Source organism: Drosophila willistoni (assembly GCF_018902025.1).
Source record: "Drosophila willistoni isolate 14030-0811.24 chromosome 2L unlocalized genomic scaffold, UCI_dwil_1.1 Seg196, whole genome shotgun sequence".
NCBI classification, from domain to species: Eukaryota; Metazoa; Arthropoda; class Insecta; order Diptera; family Drosophilidae; genus Drosophila; species Drosophila willistoni.
Genome location: NW_025814048.1, coordinates 3,058,281 through 3,085,218, shown reverse-complemented (window position 1 = coordinate 3,085,218; position 26,938 = coordinate 3,058,281). Strand labels below are relative to the sequence as shown.

At 36.4% G+C, this 26,938-nt stretch overlaps 8 protein-coding genes across 9 annotated transcripts; 1 reads left to right on the top strand and 7 right to left on the bottom strand.

Moving 5' to 3' along the window:
* Positions 1 to 1,392: 1,392 nt before the first annotated feature.
* On the top strand, positions 1,393 to 25,725 carry LOC6640543 (ell-associated factor Eaf). Its single transcript, XM_023174914.2, has 7 exons — positions 1,393 to 2,394; positions 2,464 to 2,556; positions 23,990 to 24,128; positions 24,195 to 24,427; positions 24,492 to 24,579; positions 24,645 to 25,176; positions 25,234 to 25,725. The coding sequence occupies exons 1-7, from the start codon at positions 2,268 to 2,270 to the stop codon at positions 25,639 to 25,641; spliced, it is 1,620 nt and encodes a 539-aa protein (XP_023030682.1). The 5' UTR covers positions 1,393 to 2,267; the 3' UTR covers positions 25,642 to 25,725.
* On the bottom strand, positions 6,539 to 7,490 carry LOC124460014. The gene is made up of 2 exons (XM_047010081.1): positions 7,412 to 7,490; positions 6,539 to 7,334 (listed from the first exon to the last, which is right to left on the bottom strand). The coding sequence occupies exons 1-2, from the start codon at positions 7,434 to 7,436 to the stop codon at positions 6,631 to 6,633; spliced, it is 729 nt and encodes a 242-aa protein (XP_046866037.1). The 5' UTR covers positions 7,437 to 7,490; the 3' UTR covers positions 6,539 to 6,630.
* On the bottom strand, positions 8,010 to 8,953 carry LOC26529260. The gene is made up of 2 exons (XM_015178898.3): positions 8,877 to 8,953; positions 8,010 to 8,797 (listed from the first exon to the last, which is right to left on the bottom strand). Exons 1-2 carry the CDS (start codon positions 8,899 to 8,901, stop codon positions 8,064 to 8,066), a joined length of 759 nt encoding a protein of 252 aa, XP_015034384.1. The 5' UTR covers positions 8,902 to 8,953; the 3' UTR covers positions 8,010 to 8,063.
* On the bottom strand, positions 10,073 to 11,016 carry LOC26528781. The gene is made up of 2 exons (XM_015178866.3): positions 10,969 to 11,016; positions 10,073 to 10,891 (listed from the first exon to the last, which is right to left on the bottom strand). The coding sequence occupies exons 1-2, from the start codon at positions 10,991 to 10,993 to the stop codon at positions 10,134 to 10,136; spliced, it is 783 nt and encodes a 260-aa protein (XP_015034352.1). The 5' UTR covers positions 10,994 to 11,016; the 3' UTR covers positions 10,073 to 10,133.
* On the bottom strand, positions 11,618 to 12,119 carry LOC26530119. The gene is made up of 2 exons (XM_015178940.2): positions 12,066 to 12,119; positions 11,618 to 11,989 (listed from the first exon to the last, which is right to left on the bottom strand). Exons 1-2 carry the CDS (start codon positions 12,088 to 12,090, stop codon positions 11,637 to 11,639), a joined length of 378 nt encoding a protein of 125 aa, XP_015034426.1. The 5' UTR covers positions 12,091 to 12,119; the 3' UTR covers positions 11,618 to 11,636.
* LOC26530264 lies at positions 12,735 to 13,698 on the bottom strand. The gene is made up of 2 exons (XM_015178950.3): positions 13,615 to 13,698; positions 12,735 to 13,541 (listed from the first exon to the last, which is right to left on the bottom strand). Exons 1-2 carry the CDS (start codon positions 13,637 to 13,639, stop codon positions 12,757 to 12,759), a joined length of 810 nt encoding a protein of 269 aa, XP_015034436.1. The 5' UTR covers positions 13,640 to 13,698; the 3' UTR covers positions 12,735 to 12,756.
* LOC26528857 (translation initiation factor IF-2) lies at positions 14,289 to 19,190 on the bottom strand. Of its 2 annotated transcripts, XM_015178873.3 has the most exons (4): positions 19,118 to 19,190; positions 16,805 to 19,046; positions 15,219 to 16,730; positions 14,289 to 15,139 (listed from the first exon to the last, which is right to left on the bottom strand). In XM_015178873.3, the coding sequence occupies exons 1-2, from the start codon at positions 19,143 to 19,145 to the stop codon at positions 17,503 to 17,505; spliced, it is 1,572 nt and encodes a 523-aa protein (XP_015034359.1). In that variant the 5' UTR covers positions 19,146 to 19,190; the 3' UTR covers positions 14,289 to 15,139; positions 15,219 to 16,730; positions 16,805 to 17,502. The 2 variants fall into 2 exon arrangements, with proteins under 2 accessions (XP_015034359.1, XP_023030683.1); XM_023174915.2 differs by lacking the exon at positions 19,118 to 19,190 and having other exon boundaries at positions 16,805 to 16,878.
* Positions 19,705 to 20,958, bottom strand: LOC26529846. Its single transcript, XM_015178928.3, has 2 exons — positions 20,883 to 20,958; positions 19,705 to 20,807 (listed from the first exon to the last, which is right to left on the bottom strand). Exons 1-2 carry the CDS (start codon positions 20,908 to 20,910, stop codon positions 19,795 to 19,797), a joined length of 1,041 nt encoding a protein of 346 aa, XP_015034414.1. The 5' UTR covers positions 20,911 to 20,958; the 3' UTR covers positions 19,705 to 19,794.
* Positions 25,726 to 26,938: the final 1,213 nt, after the last annotated feature.

Sequence of the window (26,938 nt, the reverse complement as noted above, 5' to 3'; positions counted from 1 at the left end):
AAAGTGTCGCGTAGTGCTTAAAGATGTTACAAAAATAAATAATCTAAAAAGTGAAGCACAAAAACCAACAACAAATTACACACACACACACAGAAGTACAATTATATAGTGTCGTACGCACACACTTGCAGTACATATAGACAAATAATTTTCGTCTACGTTTTCAATTTGTGTTTTTTTCGGAAATTTCACCTTCGCTTTGCTGTTTTTTTTTCGGCTATTTCAAACTTGTTTTCAGCTGTGTCTGTTTCTTTAACCTCTCGGCACCCCCTCCACCAGGGCCCCGCTACCATTCCACCCCGCCCCTAGTCCATTGGCAGCCACCGCTCACTTTTTCATTTGCTTACGTATTACATGTAAATGTGTGCGTGTTGGTGCGTCCGTATTATGTATTTTTTTTTATCCCGACAAAAAATTAACCAAAATGCAACTTTAATATTGTTGTTGCAAGATCAGCTGTAATTTGCATAAAGAAATTGCAGGCACGTGCGACTGTAAGAGTATGTGTGTGTGTGGCTAGTGTATATATAAGAATATGTGTGTGTGTGTGTGAATGTGTGGCATATTTAAAGAAAAACAAGCCAAGAATACATAAATAAGCTGCGATTTTCATTTTGCAAAAATAAAATGCGTATTTAATGCTATTAAATGTGTGTCAATTTAAAACAAAAAATTGGACAAAAAACAAAAGCAGCAGGTGCAGATTAGAGATGAGGACGTGAATGCAATGTCTATCGAATCCTGAATGAATTCGAAACGCGGTTCTAGTTAGAGGAAGCAAAAACACATGCTTTAGCAATTTTTCGAAATAAAAACAATTCGAACGGTTTAATTATAAATTTCAAATTTCTATTAAGTTTGATTTAAATGATGAAATTAATAAAGTAAACATCAAATAACTAAAAACAAATGGATTTTTGATAGATTTTGATTGAATATATATTTTAAAACTTTGATTCTATATCAAAACATAAGGTAAAATTAAAAATACTTTGTTGTTAGGTTACAAAAACAATTCTTTCAAAAAAGAAAAGTGTTGATAGTGATAAATTTTAAAAATAGTACTAAAATTAAAAAAAAGGTAAATACGATGGCTCGGATATTTCACAGGACATAAGCAGCACTTGAAGCTAAATTGTCCACCACTAGAAAAATTGCAAACAAAAAAAAAATACGGCCACATTACGACAATCTGTGTAATCGCGCGTGTGTGCATGGGTGTGTGTGTGTGCGTGCGTGTGTGTGTGTTTGTGTGAGCGCTGCAAACATATGGCAAATTATAAATGAAATAATAATAATTGTTGCATTCTCTCCTACATTGCAGTCTAAATGTTGCTGATTAAAATTTTAACAAATGTGAAAATTAATTATACGACGACCACAAAAACAAATTGTAGGCCAAAATTTTAAAGTGATTAAACAACAACAACGACAACCGCAAATGAAGGCGAACCATTGCTGACTTATTAGAAGAAGAACACCATCAACACCAAAAATTCCAACAAAAAAAAACAAAAAACAACGCAAAATTCTTAAGTAACTTTGCACCGTTTTGTTTTTGTTTATTTTTTTTTTTTTAGTTTTTTTTGTTTTACCTTTTTGTTGAGGAAACATTTCAAAAAATTCTCCGTTTAAGTGCAAGAAACGTGCTCTGCCTACGCCAAAAGTGGATTTAACACAATCGAAAGAAATTTTTTGTATATATTTTGGATTTAAATACGGCCGTAAACATTCCAAAATCCGTGGGTACCAAATTGCAACGTCTCAAGGCCAAAGCGGCTGCGAGTCAACAATATCGAAAGTCCGGTTCGGGCGGCACCAGCAGCAACAACAACAACAGCTACAACAACAACAACAGCAACAACCACAATTACAGCAGCAGCCACAACGGAGGAGGCGTCGGCGGAGGCGGAGGAGGGGATATAAATTTTGGCACACAAAGCGGTTACCAATATCAACGCGGTGGCGCTGCCGAAGAGCGTCGCAACTTTGCTGCAACGTCGTCGGCGTTGGCAGCGGCAGCGGCAGCGGGAACGTTGGCAGTGGGAGACGAAATCGTTGAGAAGTCGTCGTCATATCATTACAACAACAACAACAACAACAACCACCAACACCACAACCACATTAACATTAACAACAACAATTATCAAAAGTCAAACATTACCAGTGCCAATTACAATCATAATCAACAACAACCACAACAACAACAACAACAAACCCTGCCTTACCACAATAGTAACTCCAACAACAACTCCAACTCCAACACGATGATGATGACCAAACAAAAGAATACGCTGGCCGATCGCCTCAACATCGGCGGGGAAGTGCGCGAGCTGAGATTAGGCGCAACATTTAATCCAAAAAACTCATCAACCGCATTTCACACAATCAAATGTAAGTTTCCCCCCCACCGCCCCCCATTCCCATATACTCTTGCCTCATTCCATTTCGTGTTACTTGCAGATGACTTTAAGCCAGCCAGTGTGGATCCAAACCGTATGGCAGCTGTGGATGTTGGCTCAAATAATCAAGTTACTGTTACCGTGCCAAATTTAGGTGAGTCCTTGAACACTAGTAGATTAGTCATTTTACCATAAGATGAATACTCTAACACTACCCCTAACAATGGGTGGGAGATAAGTAATTTTTAGAAAATCCTTTTTGTTACTTTATCCATGCGTCCTCTGAGTTCCCTAACTATCCTCAGGCTGTGAGTGTGCTTTCATTCACGTCTATTTATAGATTTATGAGAGTTTGCTGTGAGTCGGTGGACTTCTTATTTGAACCATTTGAAAGAATTTCTGTTTGGTTGGGCCAAAAATTATTTGGAAAACAGTTTTTTCGGGGGGTTTCCCCCCTCCGTAACTGTCCATGACTAAAAACAATTTATTCGCCAGGTTAAGTCCGCGTGAAAAACATCAAGAAAAAACGGCAATACCAATAAAGAAACTTTAACCGGGCATACAAGTATTTAGTTCCACTTCATTGGGTGCTAACTATTTCTTGTTAATATCGATGATACAATAATAATTCCCATAGAAATTTATTGCCATGTTCCCAAAAAAAAACAGGCAATAAATATTCAAATCGAGGTAAACCAAAAACACATGTAAATCAAATTACAGAACAGAGGAAAGTTATCGATTTTACTTTAGTCGTATATATATTGTGTATATATGCACAATGAACCCCACAAATCGGTGAACAGCTGATGACGATTCGTCATTACGCATATATAGCTATACCTATTTACTCATATGTATATATATACACAAATTTTATGGTTAAGGCAACAGAGAGAAAGAAATTCGCAATAAAATGTATTTTGTGCCATTTATTTGGGCTAGGCAAATATTTGTCATACAAAATAGTATACGAAAATAAAAAGCAAATTACCTCTAATTGTTCAAGCATATATATTTATATATGTACTATCTTAACAAAATCTTAATAGACTTTAAAGTGCATTTGTTTAGAAATCGATGGCGTAATTTCAAAGTCATGGGCAAAAAGAGAAAAACTGGGCTCAGAGAATTTAGGTCTACACGTTTCTTTTTACCAAATCATTGTGACTACAGAATACACACAGTCTTAGTCTTTACCGGATGGCTAATTTTGAGCCAAGACCAAGTGCTTAACAAGGATAGGGCTTCAAATTTCAAATTTGGCTTAAAGCTTTCAATGCTAAACAGCTAAGGGAAATGTGGGGAAGGGAACCAAGGGAACCCATCATTGCGACTGGTGAAATGTAAGGGAAAATATTACAAATTGGGCTTGACTCAACTCCGTTAACTTGGCTGCTGCTGATGACATAATTTTTGCAGCAAAAGCTGCGACCACAGTGTGTTGTTGTATATGATGAGAGTCGTTCACAAAACAAGTTACATTCATAGATACAAATTAATGGTTTTGTTTAAACAAAAAGCCACCACACATACCCAAACAGACCAGGGTAGAGCAGAGCAGACCAGACCAGACCAGAGAGTTGAAGGCAAGGAAACAAAATTACATCAAGTCAGGCAAAAAGCAACCAAGCGTTCACCTATTTTTTTTCCCCCGATTCGTTTTTTCTACTCTGTTTTCCATCTATCTACTACCTACCATGCGCTTTTTGTGGCTAGACAGAGACTCTGATTCGTTTTGCGGGCTGTATTGTATACTCCATTACAGTTGACTTGGTTTCTGTGGTACGCTTCGTTGATTGCCGCTAGCAAAAGCGTCGCCAAAGACGACTGGCAATGGGGCGGGAGGCGTGAGTGGGGCGGGGGAGTGTCATCCGTGTCCCACCGATGTCATTTGGTCAAGTGTGTGTTTGCATAGCGTTCAATTTTATGGAATCAAAGATCATGGATTACAATCTGTAAGTTGCCGAGAGTCGAGAGTTCCATCTTGAGTAAACAAAAATATTCGTAACCTCTTGGCCATCTTGGGAATTTTCCAAAGACAGATTTCTATAAATAATTTCAGATATACATATATACATATATATATTCATCGTATATAGTGAAGAGTGAATGCACATTGATGAGACGAGCACCACATTCAATGTGTGGGTTGTCTGGTTGTGGGTGTGGGTGGGTCTCAACAGTGTCAGGCAAGCACACCTCCAACATCCATATAAATATAGGTTCATATACAATGTATGTATGTATATGTGTGTGTATGGTTAAAACTGGCGCCGTTCTAATTAGTAATTTCTTGGTGTAGGAAAGTGAGAGCCAAGTGCCGGCAAGTTGCCATTCAACCACGTTGCACCTACCACCCACTCGCCACATGGCATAGAAAGACTGGCAAGACTTGACCTTATTTATAGATTAAATGGACTAAACAAGAGAGAATAACTCACTCCTCAATGATTGAGCGAATAAATCTTTTGTTTATGAGATATTCCCAATTAAATGCTGTCATAAGTTAGGAATAAATCTAATCTACAATTGATATTGTTGCTATGTTAGTCCTTAATCACATTTAAAAAGATTTCTATAGAAAAGAATGTGACTAATTCTTTAAGATGTTGCATAACAAAGCATGAAAGAATGTTAATCAGATACATTTGTGTCAAGTTTTTGCATGAAAAATTGATATTAAACGGTCACAATTGGCAAAATAGTTAGACTAGTTGCAATTCAGATGAAATATCTTAGATTAAAGGTATTTTTAATCAACAAATGGAACGATTTTTAAATAAAGTAGATTCCGATTATGACGATTAACCGCTTTTAACCATACAAACTTGTATGTATCGGTTAATCCGATATCGCCTTTAAAGGTAAACAAAAAAGAAATTTTAAACACAATTACTTCTTATAACGATAATAATTAGAACAAAGACAAAAAGAGAGTAAAATGAAGTAAGTAAGTCGTCTCGCCGACTTGGGTATACCATACACCAGGTGAAACAAATATTTAAAATTTCGAAAACATGCCCCCATACCATATGCTATCTCGCTCACTCTACAAACACATGAGCACTCTAGCGCCGCCACTAGCCAACTGCCAATTCTGCCCTTATGGATCGCGTAGCAAAATAGGTTCATACGTATATTTTGCATGTTTCTAGTCCGATTTCAATCAAATTTGGTTGTTTGATAGAAATAGATAAGATTTATTAGGCTGCCAATTTGATTGCGATGCTCAAAAAATTGCAAGAGTCAATCGGTTTTTTCTAAATTATGGAGGCGGAAGTGGGCGTGGCAACATATTAAAATATATGTATTCTGCGCGCATACTAAGCCAATACACATACCAAATTTGGTGATTTTAGCTTTGTTAGTTTTCGAGAAAATCAGTTTTGTTTAATTTTCGGGGGCGGAAATGGGCGTGGCAAAATTTTTAAATAGTCAATATCTGCGCGTCTATTAAGCATACATACATACCAAATTTAATGTCGGTAGCTTACATAGTTTTTAAGAAAATCAGTTTTTTGTAAATTCCGGGGGCGGAAGGGGGCGTGGCAAAAAGTTGGAACAATTATTATCTGCGCGCTAACTAAACGAGTATATAAACCAAATTTGATGTCTCTATCTGCTACACTTTTAAAGAAAAACAGTTTTATGTAAATTCTGGGGGCGTAGGGGGGCGTGGCCAAAATTCCAATTAACTCTATATATTTACATACCACACGAGTCTACATACCAAATTTGGTGGCTCTAGCTCTTATAGTCTCCGAGATCTGCGTGTTCATACAGACGGACGGTCGGACGGACAGACGGACATGGCTAGATCGAGTCGGTTGTTGATCCTGATCAAGAATATATATACTTTGTGGGGTCGGAGATGCTTCCTTCTGCCTGTTACATACATTTTGGCGACTTTAATATACCATTTCACCCTATGGTATAAAAATACTAATGTAATTTGTGGGAGAGTAATTTTTTTTGAAGCTCTCAAATATCCTTCGTATTGAATTAGGCCTATCTTAGTGAATTGATAATTTGAGCACAATGATAAATAAATTAGGTAATTCGTATACCGGTTGCTACCAGTAAGAAAAAAGAAAATCTATAACCCATTGCAAGGATAATTTTCAAACATATGCTTTTCTGATTTCAGTTCTTATGAAAAAAGTTTATTTAAAATCATTGAAAACAAACAAATGTTAAAAATTTTTACAACTTCTTTTGCAAACTTTCACAAGAAGGGTAATTTTTTAAAAATTGGCTTGTCAATAATACATTTGGCCAATAGATATGAGTTATCTAGCAACTTCTGCTCTGATGGTCCATTTGGATGTGGAACTGCAGCCGCTGCTCCCCAAAACCCGGATGATCTCGGTTGGACTTTGCCGCCTAAAAGGGACAACAGAGTGGGTGCAGGGGTGGGTTGATTATCCTCCTGAATGACTTGATTATTGGCGTTGTTATCACCAATTGATATCGATATTGGGCTGGGCTTCTTTTTCGGAGCTGATCTAGGTTGAGGAACTCTAATTCCGTTGACTTTGTTTATACTGTTCCCAAAAAGTTTTTGTAATGAATTATTATCGTATAATGAATCGCCAAGATTGACAGATACCGAACTGTCAACGGAAGATTGATCGTTTTTGCCGTTGCTTGGTCTTTTAGGTAGGCGCCCCAGATCCACCTTGTTCGAAATGCTCAAAACGCGGCCACCATTTCTAATGTTGATGCTGGATGATGATCGAGCTGAGGCATCACCCTTGCCACTTGCTGAACTGTTTAGATCAACCCGTTTGTTGGATTTCGATTCGGTGTCCAATTTTTTCAAATTCAATTCACGTTGGCAAACAAAAATGATCCTGGACAGTATTTCCTGAGATTTTCTTTGCTGGAAAGCAGTTTGCGCACAAAAACTCTGTACAAGAGTGAAAATGCCTTTAATATGGAAGAATGGATTATAAGTTAGAGATTTATAGGATACAGTCTTCCTTGATTTCTTTTCGAAAACTTACATAAATAAAGCAAGCAAGCTCTCATTTTCGGGGTTCCACTAACAATAAGTGCTGACTAAGAGCTGTGGCTTTTTATAAGCAAAAACCAGAGACAATGCAATTTGTTAGAGTTCCATTGCATTTGCAACTTCGGGTTCCGCATTCTTATTTAACCCTTTTACGCTTGATTACCATTCAATCAATTTTTGATCAGCTTAACCGAATCTTATTGGATTATACATTTTACTAGTAATAGGAATTTTAGATGAAGATAATCCTGCAGGAATGTAAACGACTGAAGGAAGTTATTCTTACTTTAAATTGTGCTGTATTTAAGATAAACTTAAAAAGCTGAATCGTTGTAGCCTTTCGATCTATTCTCATCCTTTTAAACATCTAGGGTGAGGAAAATCGATTTTGAATCTTGGCATTATATCAGTCTAAGAATTAAAATATCGTTTATCGACAAAGAAATTTTGCCCATTGCCTCCGTAGAATTTCAAAAGCTGAAGCAATCGGGTTCCACTTCGTGGAACTGAGTTTCTCTCTCAATACTTAGCTTGCAGAATCTTAATATATTTCATTTACAGGCCACAACAAAAAATGAAAAACTTTTGAATTTTCTTTCCACTTTTAATGGTAATGCGCAAGCGTTTATTGGAAATTATTGAATTTAGTTAGAGAAACTTGATTGATATTGTTTAAGTATTTTCTCTATAACACAACTGGTGATTTGGCCATATGAAGCATTCCGTAGGGGCAACCCCAAAGGAACAGTTTTGGGCTTGCTCTTACCTCCTTGAATGTTGATACCGACTCCCCATGGTGACCTCGGTTGGAGAAGGTCAAGCAGGGAGGAGGATCGAGGTGGTTGGGTTGGTTGACTATCCTCCTGAATGATTTGATTATTGGCGTTGCTGTCACCAATTGATATAGATATTGGGTTACTTTTCTTTCCTTGAGCAGTTCTAGGATAGGGTTTTAATCGAACAATTCGGGAACCACGCAAAGGATTATTATTGGATAACGCATCGCCAAGGTTGACAGATACCGAACTGTCCACGGAAGATTGATCGTTTCTGCCATTGTTCGATCTTCGGGGTAGTCGTCCTCTCCGCTGGCCCGAATCCACACTGTTGGAAATAGACAGAACGCGCTCACCATTTCTAATGTTTACATTGGATGATGACTGAGCTGCGCCATCACCTTGAGTCCTTGCAGAACTCTTTAGGTCCACCCTCTTATTGGATGTCGATTCGTTGTCCAATGTCAGCAGCGAACCAACGTTGTTTTCACCATTTACTTCACGTTGGCAACTATATAAGATCGAGAATAATCCAGGTATATTTATCTCGGGACGTACCAGTCTAGACAGTACATATCTACTCTGAAGCAGAGTAAATATACCTTTAATATAAAAGGAAGGATTGTAAGTTAGATATATATTTAGGACTCAGTCTTCCCTTATTCCTTTTCGGATACTTACATAAATAAAGCAAGCAAGCTCTCATTTTCGGGGTTCCACTAACAAGAAGTGCTGACTAAAAACTGTTGATGCTTTTTATAGGCAAGATCCGTGGATAATGCAATTGGTTAGAGTTCCATTGCATTTGCAACTTCTAGTTCCGCATTCTTATTTAATCATATTTCTACGGTTTACCACGATCCCATTTAATTATGATCAGCTTAACCGAATCGTATTGGATTATTAAACAAGCGAAAAAAATTTTCAGTTGGAGATTAAAGATCGTGTTATGGTCCGTTGTCCATATTCTTCTGATTTACCATAAATTGGCGATGTTAAAGTAGCCAAAAACAACAGGGAAGGAAGTATTTCTGATCTTATCTTGTGTGTCTACTCAAGAGAAACATAAAAAGCTAAGTCAAACTAGCAACTTTAACCCATCTATATACAGTCCCTAGCCATATTATTAAATTCATGCTGCAAATCTACTTTTACTTTACATTTCTTGTTGTCACTATGAACCTTTTGTAAATATGTTGGTAGAACTTGAGTTTTTAAGTATCGCGGGCACTTTTATCGTTTGCTCACATCAATTATCGCGAAAAAGACATAACCTAAAAAACAGAGTTTCAGTTACACAGTGCTCACTCAACAATTTAACGTGTTTTTATAGCGATTTCATAGATTTCATTTTCATGTAAATTTTCAATTTTCTAAGTGACATTTGTTGTATTTATAATAAATTTAAATATAAATTTCATCATGAAATAGTTTTGTTAATGTCTACTGACGTGTCATAAGCCAGGAAAACTTAATTTTTAAGCATGAGTCTAATAATATGGCAAGGGACTGTAGTATTTGGCATGCAGGGGTATCAAGATGGATCAATTTTAAGAGGGAATCGATCTTAAATATCTAGATTCTAGCAGATTAAGATGAAAAATCTTACTTAAAAAAGACGACTCGCTTTTCTCCTTCTCTTAGTATCGGCCACTGAAAAATGGAAATTTCCTAAAGCAATCAGTCTATCATTAAATTGTCAAATGTCCCATAAAATTGTACAAAATGCGCAAAATAGCCTAACTTCATGTGGAAACAATTCAAGAGGTCAGACTTGGCCGATAGGCGCGCCAAAGTGCTGGTTCTGAAACGGAAATGACATGCATTGTCGGGTAATTGCCTATGTACATGTTTTGCAACAAAAAAAAAACAAACACTTTTCAATTCATTTTACACTTTTAATGATAATGCGCAATCGTTAATGGAAAATTATTGAATTTAGTCAGAGAAAGCTGATTTCTCTTGATATTCTTCAATTAGCTTCTTCTTAACACAATTGGCGATTCGACCGTACATTCGTTTTCTCAAGGCCTGTGTACTCGATGCAGTTTTGGGCTTCCCCTTACCTCCTGAAATATTAAGACCGATTCCCCAAGGTGACCGCGGTTGGACATTGAAAATGTCCAACAGGTTGGGTGCAGCGGTTGGTTTAATATCATCCTGAATGATTTGATTATTGGCGTTGCTATCACCAATTGATATCGATATAGGGTTTGACTTCTTTTTCGGAGCTGATCTAGGTTTAATTAAGTCATCCTGTAGCAAAATTATAGGAAGCTCTCGTTGTTTGCGTAAATTAGATAAAGGCTTATTACGCGATAATCCACCGCCAAGGTTAACAGATACCGAACTATCCACGGAAGACTGATCGTTTCTGTCATTGCCTGCTCTTCGAGGTAGTCTGCCTTTGCCAGGGCCCAAATCCACACTATTCGAAATGGTTAGAGCGCGGTCACCATTTCTAATAACGACATTGGCTGATGCCTGAGCTGAGCCATCACCTTGGGACCTTGCAGAACTCTTCAGGTCTACCCTCTTATTGGATATCGATTCGTTGTCTAATGTTTGCAGCGAACCAACGTTTTCAAGATTCAAATCACGTTCGCAACTATATATGATTGAGGCCAATTTTCTTAAATTCGGCAGCCATATATCCTCCGATAGTACATATCTACTCTGTAGCAGAGTAAATATACCTTTAATAAAAAAGGACCGCATATAAGTTAGAAATATTTAGGATCCAGACCTTCCTCCTTCCTTTTCGGATACTCACAAAAATAAAGCAGACAAGCTCTCATCTTCCAAGTTCCTCTCACAATAAGTGCTGACTAAGAACTGTGGATGGCTTTTTATAGGCATGATCCGTGGATAATGAAATTTGTTAGAGTTCCATTCCATTTGCAACTTCGTGTTCCGGATTGTTATTTAAACATATTCTTACGCTTTACCAGGATCCCATTAAATTATGATCAGCCTAACCGAATCGGATTGGATTACTTAACAAGCGAAAAACCACTTTAGATGAAAAATAAAAATCGTTTTATGGTCCATGGTCAATATTTTTCGGTTTTACCATTCAATGGCGACGTTAATGTAGCCCAAAAGACTGAAGGAAGCATTTCTGATCATATATTGTACGTATATCGAGATAATTATAAAAAGCTGAGTCCAACTATAGATTTCAGACAATTTGTCTGTCTTCGGATCCACCGATCGGGATGGGGTCATTTTAAGCGGAAATCGATCTTGCATTAGAGAATCTGTGAAATGGAAAATAAGTATTTCAAGAGCTATATCAATCAAATTTCGCTGTGAAAAAATGAAAGTTTTTTCTCGTACGTATTGAATATTAATATATTAATTATATTTATAAATATTTGCAACAACAAAAAATTATAATTTTAAAGGAAATATGCAAGTTGTTATGGGGAATTGTCGCATTTAGTTAGCCGAATTCTGTTTATATTCTTCAACAAGCTTCTGTTTAACACAATTAGCGATGCGACTGTACATTTGATCCTTAGCCAACGACTGGGCACTAGGTGGAGCTCTGGGCCTCCTCTTACTACTTCCTCCTGAAATGCTTAAACCGAATTCCCAAGGTGTCCTCGGTTGGGGTTTGATGTTTACAGGCTCAACGGACAACGCGGCTGTGGCAGTGGGTTGTTTACGATCATCTCGATTGACATTGGCTGATGTCTGGCAACTATATATGATCGAGGATAATTTGCTTAAATTGGGCAGCCATAAATCCCCAGATAGTACATATCTACTCTGAAGCAGGGTGAATATACCTTTAATATGGAATGAGGGAACATAAGTAAGAGCATTTTAGGAAGGAAGGTTGTACCTTCCTTTTCGAATACTTACAAAAATAAAGCAGACAAGTTCTCATCTTCCAAGTTCCACTCACAATAAGTGCTGACTAAGAACTGTGGAAGGCTTTTTATATGCATGATTCGTGGATAATGCAATTGGTTAGAGTTCCATTCCATTTGCAACTTCGTGTTCCGGATTGTAATTTATACCATATTCTTACGCTTTACCAGGATCCCATTAAATTGTGATCAGCCTCACCGAATCGTATTGGATTACTTAACAAGCGAAAAACCACTTTAGATGAAAATTAAAAATCGTTTTATGGTCCATGGTCAATATTTTTCGGTTTTACCATTCAATGGCGACGTTAATGTAGCCCAAAAGACTGAAGGAAGCATTTCTGATCATATATTGTACGTATATTCGAGATAATTATAAAAAGCTGAGTCCAACTAGCAAACGCTCGGCCATAGAAACGTATAGATTTCAGACAATTTGTCTGTCTTCGGATCCACCGATCGGGATGGGGTCATTTTATCGATCTTGAATCAGAGAATTTGTAAAATGGAAAATATGTATTTCAAGAGCTACATATATCAGTCAAATTTCGCTGTGAAAAAATGAAAGTTTTTTCTCGTACGTATTGAATATTAATATATTAATTATATTTATAAATATTTGCAACAACAAAAAATTAAAATTTTAAAGGAAATATGCAAGTTGTTATGGAGAATTGTCGCATTTAGTTAGCCGAATTCTGTTTATATTCTTCAAGAAGCTTCTGTCTAACACAATTAGCGATGCGACTGTACATTTGATCCTTAGCCAACGACTGGTCACTAGGTGGAGCTCTGGGCCTCCTCCTATGACTACTGCTTCCTCCTGAAATGCTGAAACCAACTTCCCAAGGTGTCCTCGGTTGGGGTTTGATGTCTACAGGCTCAACGGACAACACGGCTGTGGCAGCGGGTTGTTTACGATCATCCTGAATGATTTGATTATTGGCATTGTTATCACCAATTGATATTGATATTGGGTTATCCTTCTTTCCTTGGCCAGATCTAGGTTGGATTTTTCCGTTGACTTTGGTTATACTGTTTCCATAAAGTTTTTGTAATAGAGATAAAGGATCGGTTAATGCATCGCCAAGGTTGAAAGATACCGAACTTTCGATGGAAGATTTGTCGCTTTTGCCATTGGTTGCTCGTCGAGGTAGTCCTTTTTTTCCCGGTCCTAGATCCACATTGTTGGAAATAGTCAGAACGCGGTCACCATTTCTAATGATGACATTGGCTGATGACTGTGCAGAGCCATCACCTTCAGACCTTGCAGAACTCTTCAGCTCAACCCGTTTGTTGGATATCGATTCGTTGTCTAAGTTTAGCTGCAAAGGCAAAGGCAAAGGCAATGGCAATTGCTTTGGACCATTATGGCAACTATATATGATCGAGGATAATTTGCTTAAATTGGGCAGCCATAAATCCTCCCCAGAAAGTACATATCTACTCTGAAGCAGGGTGAATATACCTTTAATATGGAAGGAGGGAACATAAGTAAGAGCATTTTAGGATACAATCTTCCATGCTTTTCGGATACTTACATAAATTAAGCAGACGAGCTCTCATTTTCGGTGTTCCACTAACAAGAAGTGCTGGCCAAGAGTTGAGGATAGCTTTTTATAGGTAAGATCCATGGATAATGCAATTGGTTAGAGTTCGATTGCATTTGCAACTTTGAGTTCCGGACTCTTATTTAATCTTATTTTTACGCTTTACCATGATCCAATCTAAATGTAATTGTCGTAACTGAATTGGATATTATAGGTTAATAAAAAGACCTGGAATAGAAAAGAAAATTAATAGGGATATTAATGTTTACTGTCTAGGCAAAAAGAATTTGAACGACTAAAGAAAGTATTTTTATTGCCATCAGAACCTGAGTCGATTTAACCTTTCGATCAATTTCCGTCCCTTTAAATATCTAGGTGGGGATAATGCGATTGGTTAGAGTTCCATTGCATTTGCAACTTCGAGTTCCGGATTCTTATTTAATCGATTTCCATCCGTATATATGTATGAATATTGCCATTTTATCAGTCTAAAAATTAAAATATCCTTTTTCGAGAAAAATCCATCATTCCACTGGAAAATGAGAATTTCAAGAGCTAAAGCAATCGGATTCCGCTTCGAGGAATTGAATTTCTTTCCAAGTTATTTACAGAATCTTAATATATTTTATTTAAAGACCACAACAAAAAAGTTAAAACTTTTGAAATTTCTTTCCAATTATAATTGGTAATGCGCAAGCGTTTATTGGAAATAATTAAATTTAGTTAGATAAAGCTTCAATTAGTTTCCTTTTAATACACCTGGCGATTTGGGCATATGAAGGTTTCCATATGGGCCCCGAAGGGATAGGAGCAGTTTTGGGCCTCTTCTTACCTCCTTGAACGTTTATTCCGAATTCCCATGGTGACCGCGGTTGGAGAAGGTCAAGCAGGGAGGAGGATTGTTGACGTTGTGGGAAAAGGTCAAGCACGGAGGGGGTTTGAGGTGGTGGGAGAAGGTCAAGCAGGGAGGGGGATCGAGGTGGTTGGGTTGGTTGACTATCCTCCTGAATGATTTGATTATTGGCGTTGCTGTCACCAATTGATATAGATATTGGGTTACTTTTCTTTCCTTGAGCAGTTCTAGGATAGGGTTTTAATCGAACAATTCGGGAACCACGCAAAGGATTATTATTGGATAACGCATCGCCAAGGTTGACAGATACCGAACTGTCCACGGAAGATTGATCGTTTCTGCCATTGTTCGATCTTCGGGGTAGTCGTCCTCTCCGCTGGCCCGAATCCACACTGTTGGAAATAGACAGAACGCGCTCACCATTTCTAATGTTTACATTGGATGATGACTGAGCTGCGCCATCACCTTGAGTCCTTGCAGAACTCTTTAGGTCCACCCTCTTATTGGATGTCGATTCGTTGTCCAATGTCAGCAGCGAACCAACGTTGTTTTCACCATTTACTTCACGTTGGCAACTTTCTACGATCGAGGGTAATCCAGTTATTTTGACCTCGTGAAGTATTCTAGACAGTACATATCTACTCTGAAGCAGAGTAAATATACCTTTAATATAGAAGGAAGGATTGTAAGTTAGATATATATTTAGGATTCAGTCTTCCCTTATTCCTTTTCGGATACTTACATAAATAAAGCAAGCAAGCTCTCATTTTCGGGGTTCCACTAACAAGAAGTGCTGACTATAAACTGTTGATGCTTTTTATAGGCAAGATCCGTGGATAATGCAATTTGTTAGAGTTCCATTGCATTTGCAACTTCTAGTTCCGGATTCTTATTTAACCCTTTTACGCTTGATTACGATCCAATCTATTTGTGATCAGCTTATCCGAATCCTATTGGATTATACTTTTATAAGTGAGAAGAATGTCACATGGGGAGTACAAATTCTGTAGTCATATTTTTCTGATTAACCTTTAACATATATAAAATATATTTCGAAGTCCCTTCAGAAAGAGATTATATTAAAGACAACAAAAAAAGATGAGCAGATTGTCTGCAAAGCAATTTCAAATACGTCCAATTTCTGTCATCTGCAAATTTATAGCGCAAATAGAGATTTAACGAATTGAAAAAAGTATTTCCATTGAAAATAAATTCAAGACTAGCACTAAAAGCTGAGGTTAGCCTATCGAGTTACTTAAAGAGGTAAAAGAATTAAATTTGGCAAACTTTTTGAAAATTGCAATAAGATGCCACGTGAAAAGAACTTAAGATACTACACTTGGTCAATAGGTGTGCCACAGTGTGCTGAAAGCGAGATGACATGCATTACAATAGTATTTTCTTTTGGAAAGGTTTATTTTCGAAATATATTTATTACAAAACGTTTAATTAGCTATAGCTCATTCTGAGTTAATCGCAAAAGGTAAAATAAGTCATGTTTACGAGGATGTCTTTCGGTATAAGGCTAATAGTCTTTCTTGGACACAACCGGCAATTTTAATGTATAATCTTTCCTTACGCTCAGCTGGGGGTAATTTAAAGTTATTTAATGTCCTCGGTTGTGGTTTGTCTGCATTGGTATTGCTATTGTTAATGGTCACGATGTTGTTGATGGGCGGTGGTGGTGGTGGTGGTGGTGGTGGTGGTGTTGGTGGAGCGGCCATAACGACCTGATTATTGGCATTGGTATCGCCGATTGATATCGATATTGGACTGCCTCCTCTTTCGGCTCTCGTTCTCGGTTTGATAACGATTGGTTTGCGGCTTTTTAGAGGTTTCCTTGGCGTTCGTGATCGGATTGGATTCTTCCTATCGATTCTTTTACCGCTAAGATCGATATTCAGGGAGCTGCTAATGGACGATTGATCGTTTCTGGCACTATCAATTAATTTTCGATTTTTGCCAGCGGTTAAATCCAATCCGTTACTTACGTCCGCTTGAACTGCACCAGAATTGAACTTGATATTGGACAATGCTTTAATTACTTCATCCTCCCTGGCGTTAGCAGAGCTGCTCATTGAAATTTTGCCTTTTGGTGGCAAGTTGCCCAGTGGGCGTGGGCGAGCAAACTGTGGAGCCCTGTACTTGGATTCGCATTCACTTAAAATTGCTGAAAATTTATCGAGTCTCGGCAGCCATAGTTCGTCAGTGGATTGTACAAATTTACACTGCAGTTGTAACAGAGTAAAAATACCTTCAATAAACGGATAGGAGAATGGAAAGAAATAGATAGAGGCTTCAATTTTACATTCTTTTACCAGCACTTACTTAAATACAGCACACAAACTTTCATTTTGAGATTCTACTAAGTAGTGGCTAGGAATTGTTGTTAGCTTTTATAAGCAATATCCATGGATAATGCAATTGGTTAGAGTTCCATTGCATTTACAACGGCTGCGGGTTCCGCATTAACATTTAACCTTTATACGGTTGATCACAATCAATTATCGATTACTATTACAAAAGGACAATACTGAAACTCCAATTCGTAATACTCCCAAACACATTTAATCTCTGACTCATTAAAACTACTGCACTTATAGAATGAAATGATATATTATAGTGGCTAAAATGTATGTAATAGAGGGAACAGAGCTTTTTTGAACCCAAATCTGGCTCTAGATCACGACTACTATATAAATGACATACAAATCGATGATCGTTTCTAAAAATTGTCGATTGTTTTATTTTGGTGTTGCTCAATATTATTGTTCTAAACAAAAACATTACTTTGTTTACAGTGCTGATATTCTTCTTATATGACACGAAATATTTCTGAAAATCTGAGTCTATTCAAGAATTACATTTCGAAATCTTAAATATTTCGATTTGTTCTGGTCATTAAAACGAATCGATGTATTTTCTGAACTTAAACTTTGTTAATTGAAATTCAGGACTAACATTTTGGAATGCATCAATTTATTTTATATAATAGTAAATAGTAAATTTACATACATATATAAACATTAAATTAATTTTGCCGTTTCGGGAGTTGAAAGGGTTAATAATCTGTTTGTTGCTCTAGCTTGTAAGACTTTCCTTTGCACGCAAAGCCTTATTAGACGATTCAATTCAAACCTAATTATCTGTTTCTGCCTCTCAGTTCTGAAATGTGGATAGGTCCAAGGAGGATAGTAAGGATAAGGATAAGGATAAGGAGGGTAGGGTACTACTGGTACTGGTACTGGTACTGGAACTGGATAATACCAGGGACGATACACACGTGGAGAACGCATTTTTCGTGATCCACTTCCCCAGTGAGCTTTTGCTACGACGGTAGCGCTAGCTGATGCTCCAAGACCAACTCCCCAGAAAAACGGGCTTCTCGGCTTTACAGCATTATCAGCTTGTTTGTCTGAGGACTGATTTTTCACCTCATCAGCTTGTTTGTCTGAGGACTGATTTTTCACCTCATCAGCTTGTTTGTCTGAGGACTCATTTTTCACCTCATCAGCTTGTTTGTCTGAGGACTGATTTTTCACCTCATCAGCTTGTTTGTCTGAGGACTCATTTTTCACCTCATCAGCTTGTTTGTCTGAGGACTCATTTTTCACCTCATCAGCTTGTTTGTCTGAGGATTGTTTTTCTACGTCATCCAATTGATTGTCTGATGTTTGTTTTTCTACATCGTCCAATTGCTTTTCTGAGGATTCTTTTTCTCCATCATCATCTTGTAGGTCCGTGGATTGCTTTTCTTCATCACCAACTTGCTGGTCTGAGGATTGTTTTCCTACATCATTAGTTCGTCTGTCAGACAATTCTTTCACTTCATGTATTACCACCGTGGGTTCTTCCAATTCAATGGTAAAATTAAACGAACCACTTTGTGTCGGTGGCAACACTTTCTCAACAACAATTCCGAGCGCTTCTTCGATGTTTGATCTTTCTGGAACTACGGTTTCTTGTTGGATGATTATATCTAATTGACTGGAATCAGTAATTCGTGTTTGTCCTAGAAGAATTTTTAAAATCTCTGCATAATTGGGAACATATTTTTTCGAATTTTCACTCTGATGATTATTTTGAGTGTTAATCAAAAGATTCTTGATAGCCACCAACACAAAATTACTGGGAAGACTTGGACTATCTCGCTCAGATTTTTGGTTGATTAAATTTTGGACCAGTATCATAAGTTGTTCTATCAGTTTCTTTTGCGCCAAATTTTCTTCTTTCCTAAAAACGTCTCGTAGCGATTGAAGAATGATATTAAAGTTTGTAATTGATATGTTTTGTGAATTCTCTGGTGTTATCCTCGGGTCCTGTAACTTCCCTGTCCCACTCGAGTCTTTAGCTTTTTGGGGCATTTCTGGCATATTTCCCTTGGCGAATTCGTTAACTTCATCAATGCATGATAGTTTATACTGATGTATTTCTCTCCTTATTGTTGGTGCTCGTGACTGTGGCATATACTCAATTGCTTTTGAAAGGAGAGCCTTTTTAAACTCAAGCAATTCTTTTATCCATGGTTTTGCCTCCGATAAACCAGATAATTGTAGTGCACAGAGGACACCTAAATTTGCAGATGTCATTTTTCATTAATTATAAGCAAACACACAAACACAGTCAAAAAAAAGGTCTCACCAATAATTACCACCACGAAGAGACGCATTTCGTATGGTATGGAAAAACGTTTTGCCAATAAGTTTCCAATTACTTTCCTATTTTACATGTACACGATGCCACCTGGTTTTAGAGCTGAACAAATCAATTGGTTCAACTAATTGTTGCGTAATCCAGAAAGTGTTCTATGATTTTTCATACTATTTTCAAGCGTCCCTAAATACTCTGATAATAATAATTATCTAGAATTTTTATTGAGTCATATAGGTTTCAAATATTATTAGAAAGGATCCTAAAATCTAAGATGCTAAACTAAATGTACCCCTTGCACAAGGAGTCATAAAAATTAAGGGAACAGGTCAGAAACATAATATTTTTGCATTAGTCCTTCAAAAATGTGTTTTCTATAAATCTTTTAATCTGTTTTTCGTGATCTTTTTCAAAGGTTTGACTTTTTATTATAACATTTTTAATAAATTTACTACTTCCTGCCTTTTTATAAAGTAAGCCTAAGATTATCGCCTTTTTATACCAAACACCTATAGAGTAAAATGGTATATTAAAGTCGTCAAAGTTTGTGTAACAGGCAGATAAGAAAAATTCAGGGCTAACATTTTCAAACGCATCACTTTATTTTATATAATGGTAAATAATATATATATTTATATACATACATAAGCATTTAAATATGTATATTATTAACTTTTACGATTTGAAATGGCTAATAATTTTTTTGTCGCCTTAGCTTGTAGTACTTTCCTTTGCACGCAAAGTTTTATAAGACGATTCAATTCAGCCTTAATTATGCGGCTCTGCTTTTCAGTTCTTGAATAAGGATCACGCGGAGATCGCCATCCCAACACTCCAAGGCCAAGTTTTCCAAAGCCAACTTGTGCTCCGCCCCAAATGCTCGCTTTTCCTGTCGCATCAACTGACCAGGATCTAGGCTTTACTGCATCATTATCAGCTTGTTTGTTAGACAATTCCTTGAATTCATGCAGATCTAGAGTGGTTTCAGAATCGGGTTGTTCCAATTCAATGGTAAAATTAAACGAACCACCTTGTGTCGATGGCAATACTTTATCGACAACAAATCCAAGCGCTTCTTCGATGTGCGATTTAGATTGATGAGTCTCTTCAACTATGCTTTCTTGGGTGACCGTTAAATCTAATTTTCCGGAATCTGGAACACGTTTTTCTCCAAGAAGAATTTTTAAAATTTCTGCATAATTTGGCACTTTTTGTTTAGATCGTTCATTCTGATAATTGCGGTCTTTAACAAAAAGTTCCTTGATAGCCACCAACGCAGATTCACTGGGAAAATTGTGACTATCTCGCTCGGATTTTTTGTTTATTGAATTTTGAACCAGTATCATAATTTGTTCTATCAGTTTCTTTTGCGCCATATTTTCTTCTTTTTTAGAAACATCTCGTAGGGCTTGAAGAATGTTATTAAAGTTTGTTCCGTCCTGTGGCGTTTCTGGTCTCACACTCTGATCATGCGTTTCAGGCATGTTTATCAAGGTGTATTCATTAACTTCATCAATGCATAATAATTTATAGTCTTGTAGTTCTTTCTTTAGTGTTGGTGCTCGTGACTGTGGCATATACTCAATTGCTTTTGAAAGGAGAGCCTTTTTCAATTCAAGCAATTCTTTTAACCATGGTTTTGCCTCCGATAAACCAGACAATTGTAGTGAACAGAGTACACCTAAATTAGAAAAGGTTTAATTTCGAAATATTTAGAGGCAAAGACACAAACACAGCAAAAAAAAAAAAGGCTCACCAATAATTAACACCACGAAGAGACGCATTTCGTATGGTATGGAAAAACGTTTTGCCAAAGAGCTTTCAATTACTTTCCTATTTTACATGTGCACGATGCCACCTGGTTTTAGAGCTGAACAAATCAATTGGTTCAACTAATTGTTGCGTAATCCAGAAGTTATTAAATGATTTTTCATACTTTTTCAAAAGTCAAGTCAATAATAGTTTACTTTGAAGCTTGACCTTCAATTTCAAGTAATCAAATCTAGAGTTTTTATTGAATCATTTTAAATATTAACAGAAAGGATCTTAAAGTTTGAGATCCTTTCTTAGGCTTTTTTGTGCCCCTTAATTGCTTTTGGGGCCCTTAGTCGCTTTTGGGGTCCTTAGTTGTTTTTGAGGCCCTTAGCAGTTTTTGTGGCCCTTAGTTGCTTTTGTGGTTCTACAAACCAATCATTTCATGGTCATGAGTAATCATTCGAGTTAAAATTAAACAAGCCCCCTCAAATTATCAAATTACGCAATAAGAGAGTAAATCCACTTTTGTTTTGGTTTCCTTAAATAAACAATAATAATCTCGATTAGAGGAACGTAGCTTTTCTTATCAACATTAGCCATGATCATGCCTCGATTTCTTGCCCTTGTCTGGGTTTCTGCCTTTTTGTTTGAATTGCTTATTCTCCACGGTTGTAATGCGATAAGGTAGTGCTCTGGGGCACTTTCCTATCAGCTGTTAAAACACCAAACAGGTGGCTGAACTCACCCATTATACATATACGAAACACAAAGAGAAACACTAAACCAGTGAAGAAGATACAGGTGAAGATGGAAGGAGATAGAGGGAGAAAGGGAGGGAGAGAGATCGCAACTCACGGAACTTCCATTTTAATGTAATGCAATTTTGCTCTAGTTCAACGTCAGAGCTCAAATCAACTCTCTCATGCGTGTGTGAGTCTAATTAAGATTTCTGTATCTATATCTATATAGTCTATACCGACTTCTTATATTTATTTATATGCATTTCCAAGTATGTGCGTTTCTCCATAAATTTGCGAAAACCAAAACGGAAGCTTTACAGTTTTGTTCTGCTTTGGCACGTTTGGCCATATTCTTGGCAATATTTTCTCAACGCTAAGCCAAAAAAAAAAATTAACGACTTTTGACGGCACTTGACCTTTCCGTTTTGCCCTCTTTTCTTATACAGAATGGTATGCAAAATGATCATGAGATTATACAATCCGATGGTCAAGAATTTTAGAGTCATCTCTTAAAAACGACAACCGAAAACCAGAAAAGAAGTAGAATTTCTGCAATCTATTGATAGCATTTTTTGAGTCGATTGTGTTTTAAATTGTCAATTGCTTAATAAAAAGAATAATAACAACTTTATAGATTCAATTTAAAGAGAAAACAGGGTTTCTTCAAATTAAGCAGCAAGGGGGAAAACTGGTTTCTTCAGAGTCTTAGACTTTAAAGGTGAAGAAAGCAAATTTTGATATATACAAAATCATATGTTTCAGCTAAAAAGCTTAAAAGTATTTAGCTTAGCTAGTAAACTAAATAATTTTCAATTGGCCCTTAAAAATTGCAATCTTAATATCTTCAAAATATACACATGACTTAAAAACACTCTGATTCTAGCTTGCAGATATATTTTGAAGTATTATTTCAGGCCAAAAGTCACATCTGAAGGGAATAAACTCTATTGCTGATTAGACTAGAGTCACACAAATAGATTGATATAACCAAAATATTCCAAAGAAGATTTCTTTGCACACTTTTCTTTAGATTTTGTTTCAAAATAAAGAGAATTGCATTACATTCAAACGTCAGCCATGACTTAACTGCGACTAATCCTGCATAGAAACTAGCTAACAGTTACATAAGTGGGTAAAATAAGTTAAATGGTCACAGATGTCATTAACATATACGTAACTAAAAGTTTATATATTGTTAATTCTTTTAACCAGACCAACACAAGCGCATCAAATCGCGTAAAGTTGAACGGTGGGGGGTAAAGATACAAAAAACCAAAAGCTTAACCGGATTTGAAAATGCAAAAACCAAAGTATTGTGTTTGTTGCTGCACACTTTCATTTTATGATGTTGCCCTGCAAAACCAGAGTGTCAATTGTGGCGGGGGGTATATTCATTTCAGGCAAACATCATTAACCTACTAAGTGACTAAGTGGAGTGAAAGAACTGCAAAATAACTTAAAAACATTGACTTCTCCAACTCAAAAGATGTTCCCTGGATTAACCTCTTGATACAGGGTACTTTCGAATCGTTCATTATTGTGTGTTTTTTTTTACTCTTTGCTTGGGTGATTTCTGCAGACATTGCACTTTCTTTTCACACCCAAAACTAAAATAAAATAAATGAAATGAGATAAGATTGTAATGCAAGAAAACTAATTCAAAATGTTTTGTTTTATAAACAAACATTTTTATTTAATACGCCATTGAAATATTTGTTATCTAATACGAAATTGCTCTCTTATCTTAGACAAGTTGATTGTGTGTATGGGGAAAAACACTTGACTGTGCCCAATTAAAATATTTGTGTGTTTAATAGAAAAAGAACTTTATAGGCCAATAACTAAAATCGAAATCAGCTTTAAACTGTTTCTAAGCTGGGCAAACATTTTTAGATACTTACATCTAGCTTTTAACCGCTAAAGTAGTTGGTTTCAGACTTGCAAACTGATCTAACATTTTGCATTATGCAACACTAAGGCCAAATTGTCATTGATCGATGAAGTCTTGAAATTGATGTTAATCAATATACCCTTTTAACCCAAACATAGGTTATGCAGGGTATTGAAAAAGTGAAAGAAACCCCCTAGGGTCTCATTGGCAACGTATTTCAGTTTGATTTAAAGATTGTTAATGGTTTTCTGATGATGATGTTGAATTATTACGATTTGTTTGTGTGGCTCTTCTACCACCTAGCTACACACGCACACTCTCATGTGTGTTTACTTTTATGACTCACTGTCAATGAACTCTACAAGCTTAACCTGTTTTTTTTTTTCACTTTATATACACTTGATAATGAGAAATAATTGTAACCATATCTTGAAAGATCTTTAATTAATGACATTTCTTAAATTCTTTTTCTTTTAGAAAATTCCGGTGTGCCTCATACAGTTTATAAGGGAAATCAGAGAAAATATGCAAAAGAGTGTTTAATGATTTATGACAAGGAAACGGGTGCTATCACATTAGAAAAGCTAAATCATAATATACAAGTGAAGAAGACAAGGTAAGTTCTCTCAATGCTATCCAACACTCAATAATACTAAACGATTATGCAACACTCAATTTACAGAAGCGAAATGACACACCACAAACCAAGCTTTCTGCCCGCTACAAATATCAATCATAATAACATACCAATGTCTACCAATGGTTCTGGACCTGGCCCAGGACCTGGACCAGGATCAGGACCATCACCGCCATTATCGGGATCGGCAAGTGGTTCGGGACAAAAACTAGAGAATAGCACCATGCGCATTAGTTCCAAAACGAAAGTATCAACGGGCAGCCGAAGGAATAATATAAGTAAGTGATTGCTATTGGAAACGAAATGTTGATTGTTCCTAATTTACTCACATTTTATCCCCAGTTGATTTTAAGCCACGAAATTCACCCATGCAGCAGAGCTCACCATCACGTCCAGTTGCTTCGCATCGTAGTCCACAATCGGCGCCGGCGTAAGTTGAAGCAGATAATCCTTTTGAAAGCAATCATATGTCTAACAAACTTGATTTCTTTGCAGCTGGAATGCCAACAATGCCCAACAAACGTTACCTAGCATACCCATGATAATGGATGATGATGACTTTGGTCTTGGTGCCGCCTTGCACAATGGAACTGGTGGTGGCCAGGCGAATATCTCTGGCTCATCGACTGGCTCCTCAACGGGTCAACCAGACTATGGTGGTGGCGGTTCCTCATCTTCTTCCACAATGCATAGACAACGACAAGTGCCTCAACATGGTCAGCATGGCAAGCGACAGCAAATGCATCAAAATCATCAGCAGCATCCGAGTCCACCTATGCATCAACAACAGCAGCAACAACAGCAGCAGCAGCATTATGGTCGTGGCATTAACAATGGAGGAGGCAGCAATAACTACGCACAACAACAACAGCCGCAGCAGCACCATCAACAACAGGAACAACAACGACCCTCCTCCTCATCAACATATAGCCATCATAGCAATAATATGCCCATGGATTTAGATTTCCCAAGAGAAAATGATTTAACCTCACAAACGATGGCCCAAGCGGGCGCTGCCATAGAAGAGGTGAGTTTAACTGGCCACACGTCTTTGTTTGACGTCTAATTGATCTTGTCTTTGCAGCAAATTGGTGGTGTGTTAAGTGCTTCCAGTTCCAGCTCCGAATCGGATTCAAGCGATAGTGATAGTGGCAGTGAGTCCGATGATAGCACTGATGATGAATCCCGTCCCATGCAGCAGCAACAATTGCCGAATTTGGGTCTCGGTTCTATATCGCCTTCCTACAACAATCACCAGCAGCTCCAGCAACAACCACCACAACAACAACAGCAGCAGCAACAACAACAACAATATAATCATCATATGCAGCAGCAACATCAGCCACAACAACAACATCATCATCATCATCAGCAGCAGCAGCAGCAACAGCAGCAATCCGATATGTATACCTCAAATCGTGGCTTTCCCAATGATTTGCTACAAAATGATCTGCAATTGTCCTCGAATTCGTCCGATGATGATGATGATTAGGCGCTGCTTGCTGTGTCCTGCCGCGCGCTGCTTATTTGTGCATCTCTCTTCTCTTTTTAAATATATATATAAATATTTCAATTATTATTATTTTTTTTTTTAAACTTTAAATCTTTTGTTTGCCTTGATTTTACAAATATATATATACATATATATATTTATTATTGTAAACATAATTATTTTTCTCTCTCAGTTTCTGCTTCTAATTAATATTCTAATTCTAATTATTGAAATGGTGAATTTAATTGCTAGTGAAATTTTTTTATACATAAATAAATTCTTTGTTCCATATATACACAAATCAACACACACACACACACACATGCACATCTACACACTTATACAAATGCATATACCTTAAATTATATATATATATAAACCATCTTCCAAATGTCCTGGAGAACATTAATTAATTAATTGTTTGATTATATGAGAGCATTAAACAAAAATCAACAAAACAAAAAAATCAATTTACTATATATATATATATATTCTTTTAATTTTGCCAATATTTCAAATGTAAAATTTCAAAATGAAATCAAAGGTTATGTGAAAAGTATAAGAAACAAACAAACAAAACAAACAAAAATGCCACAATAACTAATTTGTTAAAGTGGAGCGCACGCAATTACAATAATAAATGCATATATAAAACATATATGAACATTTATACATATATATATATATATATTTAAACAAAAAACGGAAATCAAGAACTACAAAATTATTTAGTTTCTAATTATAAATTAAGTTAACAAAAAAATGACCACAGCGGATTTTTGCCATTAATTACGCATTTTAATTCTAAGCAAAAGTTTCAAAAGCAAAAAGAAAAAAAAAGGAAACGAAAAACGTTAAAAGTAAATCAATGAGAAACAATTTCGCTTTTATTTAATTTTTTTGATTATTTTATACACATATATATATAACATTAGTCAAGTTGTATGTTTAAACTGCAATTTCTTTGTCATTTGTTTATGTTTAATTTCCAAAACGATATGTAGCGTTATAAAGACATATATATGTATATATATATATAAATGTATGTATGTATTTAGACGCAATGTGTTTATTTTCTTTTAGCTCATGTGTTTTATTTGAATTTATTTTGTAATAATTTTTTAATTAATTTGTAATAACTATTATTATTATATTCTAATTTTGTTATGTGCTTGCAATAATTTTTTAAAAGCAATAGAAAAGAAAAACGCAAACAAAAACCACAAAATAAATATGCATTCAAATGGAAATAATATTATTATTTTTTACTTTTCAGTTTGTTATTTTAGGGTTTAGG